The sequence below is a fragment of the Egretta garzetta genome, unplaced genomic scaffold, assembly GCF_000687185.1.
Source record: "Egretta garzetta isolate BGI_Z169 unplaced genomic scaffold, ASM68718v1 scaffold91, whole genome shotgun sequence".
NCBI lineage: Eukaryota > Metazoa > Chordata > Aves > Pelecaniformes > Ardeidae > Egretta > Egretta garzetta.
In genome coordinates this window covers 4,653,364-4,661,695 of record NW_009258661.1, presented here as the reverse complement: position 1 = coordinate 4,661,695, position 8,332 = coordinate 4,653,364, and the positions used below count along the sequence as shown (strand labels likewise).

At 54.3% G+C, this 8,332-nt stretch overlaps 1 protein-coding gene across 1 annotated transcript in view; it reads left to right on the top strand.

The window, feature by feature from the left end:
- The first annotated feature begins 4,831 nt into the window (after positions 1–4,831).
- The window catches only part of LOC104134776 (SRSF protein kinase 3), a 9,819-nt gene continuing 6,318 nt past the window's right edge, over positions 4,832–8,332 (top strand). Inside the window, exons 1-4 of the mRNA XM_009648358.1 lie at positions 4,832–4,877; positions 5,055–5,163; positions 5,667–5,754; positions 8,017–8,104. Of these exons, the coding sequence (XP_009646653.1) occupies positions 4,832–4,877; positions 5,055–5,163; positions 5,667–5,754; positions 8,017–8,104 (331 nt within the window). The remainder of the gene's footprint in view (positions 4,878–5,054; positions 5,164–5,666; positions 5,755–8,016; positions 8,105–8,332) is intronic.

The following is an 8,332-nucleotide window of genomic DNA, read 5'->3' as shown; positions in this document are numbered from 1 at the left end:
CGAGAACTGCTTGGTAGGAAGGTAAATAGCCCTTAGTGTATCTGAATGTCTCTCCTGTTGGCACAACTAAGAGTAGCTGGCACCCACGCGATGTAGATGTGAGAGCGCTCGCTTTCAGCTGTCTGGTGGCAAATTTAGGCTGTACCTGGAAGCCTTTTTTTTTTCTTTTTGGTAGAAAGGATGGCTAATTTTTTAAGATGAAAATAGAGGGTTCTCGGGTGCCGCTGCCTCGGTGGAATGCCGTTTCTTTTTCAGAGTGTGCCCCGGTTGCAGCCAGATGCTGCTTTTTTGGTGCCTTTCTTGTCGGGATGATTCTTTTGGTCTCCAGAACACCCAGTGTGTTTGCTCTCGTTGTCTTTCTCCCCGTCCTCTGTCATGGTGACTCTGCCCTCTCCCAGCCTTGTGACTTGGTGTCTCTCTGTTACGGTATGGCCCGACCTGCATTTATGCCCTGCCACACCTTGAGTTCTGCTCAGAGCACCCGAGGTACTGTCTTTCTTAAATTGGAATTAATAATTAATATAAAAGGCTTGAAAAAAATCGGAATTTTGTTACATAGTGTAATAACTGTTTGTAGATACTGTTCTGAGATGTAGGAATCTATTGGTGATATAAGAGGTTTTGTCTGTAAATAATCAGTTTAGAGTCCAAATGATTTTAATAAAGAGAATTCTTACACAATAATTCAATAAATTTTAATATACAACCTGTGTGTCACGTTTGTGTTGTATGATGATGCAATTGCCCAAAATCTCTTTGCCTTTTTTTTTTTTTTTTCCTCCCCCTCCAAGGTAGGAATCGTGTACTCCTGAGCACCAGGACCTGGGAGCTTTGCCAAGAGGATGGGGCTTTTCCCTCCTGCCCCCTCCTCTGTAGTCCCGGGAGATGGGGCCACATTGCTTCCAGGTAACCTGGTGCCACCTTCCTATGTGGTGGCACTTCTGGAGTTGCCAGGGCTCAGGTACCATCCCTGTGGCCGGAGCGGGGAAGCTCCTGTCCCAGCCTTTCACCTCTCCTGCCACAGGGGCCGAGAGCGGGGCCAGGGGCCACCTTACAGCTCTGGCCCTGGTTGATCGCTGTTGTCCACCAGCACAAGGCAGGAACCAGTGTTCCTAAATTAGCGAAACAACTTAAAACGAGTTGCAGGATTCTTCCCAGACATGAAGCTGGCTCCTGGCCCATCTCTCCCGTCTTTCCCTCTGCCCCCCCTTGCCTTTCCTAGCAGAGTTTTGGATGCAGTCTGCTTCTCCCCCCTTATCTGTGTCGTGTCGCTCCTTTTGGCCCTCCTTTCCCCTGCGTGCCTGGGTCCTTGCTGGCCTTTTAGGGGTTCCAAATCTCTGCTTCCCGGGTGCTGCCCCAGCACTCGCTCAGCGCCCACCCTGGTGCAGCCTCAGCCCCAGCCCTGGTATTTTTAGTGTGGGGAGGGCAGGTGAGAGGAGAGGGGCACAGGCGAGGGGAGAAGCTCCTGGAGGCCCCGGCCTGGGCTTTGGCAGCCTGAATCTGCAGCAGAGCTACTGCCAGGCAGCGTTAACCCTTTGCTCTGGGGCTGGGGCTTGGTCTCCGCAGCCTCAGCGGGGAAACCTGAGCTGCACAAGGCCAGGGCCCCAGCGAGGGGGAGGCCAGGGCAGGCCCAGCCCTGGTGCGAGGCTGCAGCATGTGGCCGTGGGGGAAAAAATGTGGTTGGTTTTTTTTTTTTTCTTATTTAAACTGTGTGTGGCCATTTGCTCCTTGGCGTCGCGTGGGCGCTCTCCCTGGGAAGGGAGCAGGGGAAGCGGGGGCTCTGTGGTCACCAGCACCGTGCTTGTGTTCGGCTGCCGGTGAGCGGGCACTGCTGGGGGGGCTGCGGTGCCTCGGGGCGGGCAGTGGCGCACGGGTGGGCTTGGGGAGCCTGTCCCCTCTGCCAGGCACAGGTGGGGACCATGGTGCTGGGAGGGACAGGAGATGGTGCCACAGCAGCGAGGCTGGGCCCGAAGTCCTGCTGGGAGCAGTGGGAAGCGCCAGGCAGCCCCACGGTTTCTGGGTCTGGGGGTGGTGGAGCAGAGGGGAAGGATTTCTCTGTTTCCATCTCGGCAGAGCTGTGAATTTCCCTCTATAAATAGCTGTTGTGGAGACTGCGGAGCTGTAGCGGGGCTGACAGACCTGCTGCCAGGGAAGCTGGGGGGAGGCAGGGAGAGGCCAGCAGTAAAGTGAATCCACTGCAGCTGTCCTAGGTCTCCTGCTATCCCAAAGCCAAGGTTGTTCCCAGAAGCAGTGCTGTGATCCGATACCCTGCCCTGCTCCTCACCACGTCCATCCAGCGATGCAGGAGAGTTTGGTCTGCTCAAGGACACCCCTCCCGGGCGGCACAGACTAAAAGGAGAGCAGGACCAGCTGGTATCTCACTTTGGGGAGCTCCAGAATGAGCCGGGTGACAAACGGAGCGGCGTGCCCTGCCTGCGAGCTGCTGCACGGTAAGTGTGTAGGGCCCCTGGGGCTCAGAGCCCTGCATGCCGACAGGGCTGCTTTTCCGCTGCGTGCCGCCACTTGCAGGGATGCTGCGTTCAGCAAGGGCTTGCCAGGTCTGTGTTCATGCAGAAGGTGAGGGCGTGTATCTACTGCTGGTAAACTCTGCGGCTCCAGAGGTCTGGGCGCTGTAAGGCAGAGTGTGGTGGGCAGCTCCGTACGCCCCGCTGCGCAGGTCAGACCAGGCAGGACCGGCACGTTTTTGAACTGGAGTTCTGTGACCTGGTCCAGGCCTGCAGCAAACTAGTAGGTTCTGCACAACGTAGCTTTGAATGACAAAAGCAAAATAACGGCTGTTTTAACGTGAAGACATCAAGTGATGAAGGACTTTAAAGCATTGATCATCCTTTATCACAAAGGGAGAAAAGCGTGTTTCACTCTCCTGTGCCAAGTGGCGTAGCAACGCTCCTCGGCCTTTGCCGGTGCATCCAGGTAACGGGGGTGGATGGAGGTAAAGGTTTGCATGCCTAAGGACAGACCTGCCTCACCTCTGCAGCGAGGACACCAGGGCCGGGCAAGCTGCCCAAAAGCTCCATCAGCCCGAGCACTAGGATGCATTTTATGTTCCAAGTCTGTCTTTGGGTCCTACTTTCCCATCGAAATCTCCTGTTACCGTAACAATCCACCTAGGGAAGACACTGTTGTACTCCCATCTCTGTGCACTTTTGAGATTTCCTTTGGCAGGCGAATGGTGAGCGACATCATAAAATCTTGAAGGCTGCTGCCTGGCTCTCAGACCAGCCCTGGCTGTCCTCATGGTGCCAGTGAGGAGGGCTGGGGGAGACCCCGGTGGTGCAGGAGCTGGCGAGGTTACCGATATGCTCAGTCTGTGCACAAATACGGAAAATTTTTATTTCACCTCTGTTTCACAGCCAAGACATTAGTAAGCATGGGCTGAAGAGCGGCCATGTGGATGGGCAGCATCCTGGAGGTTTATGCCTAAAAGGGACTGATTCTGAACTGTGCACATGCTATGGTTAGAGGCGTAAAAATATAAGGAGGGGGAGGGATTTTGAGCTCTTTTCAGACTGCTGTATGGGCTTGGGTGGATGGAGCGACATCAGCTCTGGCAATTTGGGTTGTCCCTCGCAGGACTGGAGTCTCAAGCCCAGTCTGACCCTTAATTAGAAATGTGCTGGGAGCTTGCTCGCTGCCCAAAGGCAGGCTGCACCTCTGGCCGCTGTGCTGGGAGAGGAGCATCAGTGTGTGGGAAGAAACTCTCTTTTGAGGAAGTCATGCCTCTGTCTTGCCACCTGGAAGATGTTTCTGTCCCAGAAGAGCAGCCACCACCATTGCCAGCCCTCTAGAACTATTTCTGAAAATCCTCTGGTGCAGATGAACTCTTAGCTTTAGCAACCTGATTTTAAGGATTTAAAGGTCAATATTTCTATCCGTGCTAATGGTCTGCTGGGAGTATTATCACCTGTCCCGAGCTCTGGCAACGCGTGTTCGCCTGAAGCTTCAGCCATACAGCAGGTGACATTTCCAAATTATGAAAGGCTGGGTTGGGAGTACCCCAGCTACGGCAGCTTACATCTATATTTCCATTAGCAACACGGGCTCTGGGCTGCTATTTCAGGTGACCGGTGCTGAAGCCAATTCTACACCAGTGCTACGGGGCAGGGGGACAGCAGATGCATCAGTCTGTCTGCACCGCCTGGGTGTTTGTACCTTGGGCTGTCATAGTAACAAACCCCGGGAACAGCCTCCCCCTCTGTCACAGCCGCTCACTGGGGCGTCACGGGATGGTCAGTGATAAACCCATGCTCCGGCCTGGGGCTGGGCAGTGGACAGATGTGCAGCGCTGCAGTGTCCAAAATGCAGGTTCTGCTCTGTGCACCTCTGGAGCATGAAGCACCTCCTGCCAGCGAAAGCTAGGACTTGTGTCCCCCCCCAGTGGGGACGGGGATGGGGAGCGGGTGCTTTCCCCAGCTGCAGGAGGGGATCCCGCAATCCTTGCTAAGCCCTCGAAAATCCACATTGGGCACAGGGAAACCTGAGACTCCCACCTGGCCCTGGCCTGGCTGCACACCACCAGGATCCCTGCCCGGCCCCAGCCTGCCAGCTTTCCTCTTCTGAACTCTTAAAATAATCCCTGCCTCCATGAAGTGCCAAAAGCACTTGTAACAGCCCTGCTCAGGAGCTGATGAAGAGGATGGGAAGGAAGGGGGCAAGGGGACAGCAGGGGTAGAAGAGGGAACGTGTGTGTGCAGCACGCAGCAGAGGCACAGCTGCCCCGCAGCTCTCCAACTCTCTTTCAAGGAGCAAAGTGCTGAAGATTCCCCACGCCTCCATCCCCTTGTGCCAGGATCTGCTGCGCTGCTGGGCCATGGAGGAGCGGATGCAGGAGGAGGTGCCGGCAGCCCAGCGCTCAGGTCAGTCCTCGGGCGGGTGGCTCCAGAGCCGAGATCATGCCAGGCTCTTCCCAGGCCAGCGGAGGCCGCCGGGACCTGCCCGGCCGTTCCTCTGGACGGACAGATGTCCTCAGCTGCTCCTTCAGCATAAGAGCATTTAGAGATATCAGTAATGTCTCTTGGCGATGGTCCCCGCAGGAGGCCACCACTCTGTGCGGGAAGGAGAGGTGTTCAACACACGATACCAGGCTCTGCGCAAGCTGGGCTGCGGCACCTTCGCCACCGTCTGGCTGTGCCAGGACATGAGGTGAGGGGCTGACCAGCTTTCGGGGAGAGGTGGGGAAGGGCTGGCTGATCTCCTGGGCAGGACCAGCCCCTCTCGAAGAAGCAGCAGAGCACAGCTGCCTGCCTAGGAGCACATTGGCACCCCCGAGCATGGGGCAAACCCGGTGGTGAGATCAGTGGGGTGCAATGAGCAGAGCTGGTCCCCAGAAACCAAGGAACATAAATGAGGTGGGATCAGCCCTTGCCCTGCATTTGCTCTTCTTGTTTAGACCCTGCAGTGTCCACAGTCTGCCTTTTCCTCTCCAGTCCCTTGCTGGTCCCCAGGGCTGCTGTGCTGCCAGGTGCCAGCAGCATTGCCAGGGGGATGCCCATGGCCTGGCATGCTTCAGGCCAAGGGCAAGGCTGGTTGCAGGAGGGCAGCACCCACCCATGAAGCCCAGGGCTGGGTGACTGGGAGAAGGGGAGGTGCTGCTGGTTAGGGCCACAGGGGGATGTGTTGGCTGGCAGCTGTGATTCATTTCCCAGGAGGAAGAAACACGTAGCTGTGAAGGTCCTGAAAAGCAGGGAAGGCTTTGCTGAGGCTGCCCAGGATGAGGTCGCTCTCCTCCGCTGCGTATGTATGTCCTGGGGCTCTGTGCCTTGCTCCATGGGGGTGGCCACTGAGTTCAGGTCTGAGTATCAGCCTCCTCATCCCTTCTCCCTCCAGGTCTCAGTGCGAGGAGCTAGGTAGGGAGCAGAAAGCAAAAAAAAAAAATTAGATAATTCATGGAAATCACCTTGGCTCAGCACTGGCCTCTGAAACAGGCACCTTCTCCTTCCTCCTGTCGTATTGGGACATGCTGGCTGTGTCCCACTTGCCCTGTCAGCCCATTTCTTTCAGCTGAGACAAAAATCCAGTAAATGGGAGTAGCTTGCAGAAAGATAAGGTAGAAAATCAACAGAAAAAAGCGGTAATGTTCTTAAGCAGGAAATAGGAGTGTGTCCACTGTATTTGTGTCGTTCCCAGCTCAGAGGGCATTGCTCTATCACAACACTATATATCTGGAAAAAAAAAAAAAGCAGGATATAGCAAAACCATAATAAACCTCTGAAGTCAGAAAGCTTCCTCCTGCCTTTGCTAATGGATGAGGTAATTAGGTGCCTGTGTCTGGGTCTCAGCTAGTTGCCTCTGAAGGTGGCTTGACCTGCTAGTTCTAGAAAGCTTGTGGTTACAATTCTCTGAGTTTGCCTAAATACAAAGTTACATCAGCTTTAGGTGAGTAAAAGCCACTAAATTTTGCATTTCAAATTACTCTGAGGCCTTTCTCCAACAGGTTTGAGAAAAGTTTAGTTTGCACCTGTAAATCTGTAGGCCCTGTCCAAAGGGACATGAGCCAGACTTGGTGATGCAAGAGGAAGTACCAAGTGGCACTAATTTAATGTAATCAGAGGGCTGCTTTTCTACACATCAGCATGATCCTGCGTATAGACTGAGCCTTACTCTTAAAGTAATTCTCTCTGAAAGACACGCCTTCCATTCAGCAGAATACAGCTGGTTCCCAGGGCTGTTCTTGCAGAGCTGCCAGGAGAGGTGATCTGGTCTCCCCTGCTTCCATGGCTGCTCACCTCTGTCGTGCCAGCACAAACCTCCTGGTGCTGGTGCAGGCAGATCAGGCAGCTGCACAACAAGATCCCAATAGTTACAGCTGTGAAGAGAAAAAAAAAAAAAAGTATGAATTGCTGTAGCAGGATCAGTGCTCTGTGGGAGCAGACTCCCGATACACCTTGCCAGGCATGCGTGCAGGGCTGGTGCAAAGCTGGGGGCACCATAGCATCCGTGCTTGGGCAGACCAGGGGCTCGCCCAACCCAGCACCCTGGGCTGGCAGCAGATATCCAGACAGACGTACGGACAAGGTAAGCACAGGGTGCTGCTCCCACCAAACGCTCCCCTGGCCTAGAGCAGTTTCCAGCTTTCTTAGGCCAAGGGTGAGGTCTGTGTCGGCAATAATCCTCAACGGCTTTACCTTCAAGAGACCTTGAAGCATCCGCAGCCCCCCGTGACAAGAACTGCCCCCAATTACCCACATGCTGGATGACAACCCATCTCCTCTGCCTTGTTTTTGAACCTCCCAAGCGCTAGGCTTGATGGTCACTGGTTCTTGTATGAAAGATCTGTGTTCACGCCCACCACCCCCACGCCATATCTTACAGATCTCCACAGTACTTACCTATAGCCAACCCTTTTTCAGCCCAAAGAAGCCTCCTTTGCTGGGTTCCTCCAGAGATGGAAGCTGCTCTCCACCTCAGTAGGACAGGTAGCCTTCAAGTGGCCAAAGACAACCACAAGGTCTCTGCCTTCCTGCAACCCCTTGTGAGAAATTGCTGAAGGGAAGGTGTGGGTTTTAAAGGGCGATGTCCCAGCCTGCTACTCAGTCAGGGAGGGACAGGGCCATCCCTGCTCTGAGGACAAGGAGCAGAGGCTGCAGAAGGGCAAAAGAAATAGACAGCCATTGCTTCTGGGAGCAGGGAGCTGTGGTCTTGGGGGAATCCCCTTCCAGCACAAGCAGGAGCACTTTCTGGACCACTTTTCCTGCCTATAAGCAGCAGCAAGTGCTCTAGACACTATTAGCAGGATCGGTTTGAGTTATTCGGATGCTGTGAGGATGATGGTCCTGCCTGGCATAGAGCTAGACAGCATACAGGCGCTCATTCCTTGGTAACAGACTCTGCTTGTGTGTTTGGAGCCTGGTTTTCCTGAGGCTATTTTCATGGGATTTGTCATGAAGTGCCAACACCAGGAAGAGAAAGTCTGTAGAAATGGATAAAATGGGTGCAAGGTGTCGTTGTGCAGATATATGTCTCTAATTGCAGCTTTCTTGGAATCCTCCCCCTCAGGTAAGCAGTATGAAGAAGAAGGACCAGGCAGGAGAAAACATTGTCTGTTTGTTAGACGACTTCAGAATGATTGGAGAGAATGGCTTCCATATCCTTCTGCTGCAGCTCTGGGTCAGCAAAGCCTGGGCTTGCCTTGGAGACACGCAGGATGGTGTAAAACCAAGTGCTGCGCTCCCAATGAGGACGGCGAGCAGGGCAGTAGCTGGACTGGGACACATGGAGGTGGCTGGAGGGGAGAGGTTGTATAAGGAGATATTTGGCTGCTCTGGTGAAGGGCAGAAGGCTGGTGGTAGCATCTTCTCTCTGTTGGTGAATC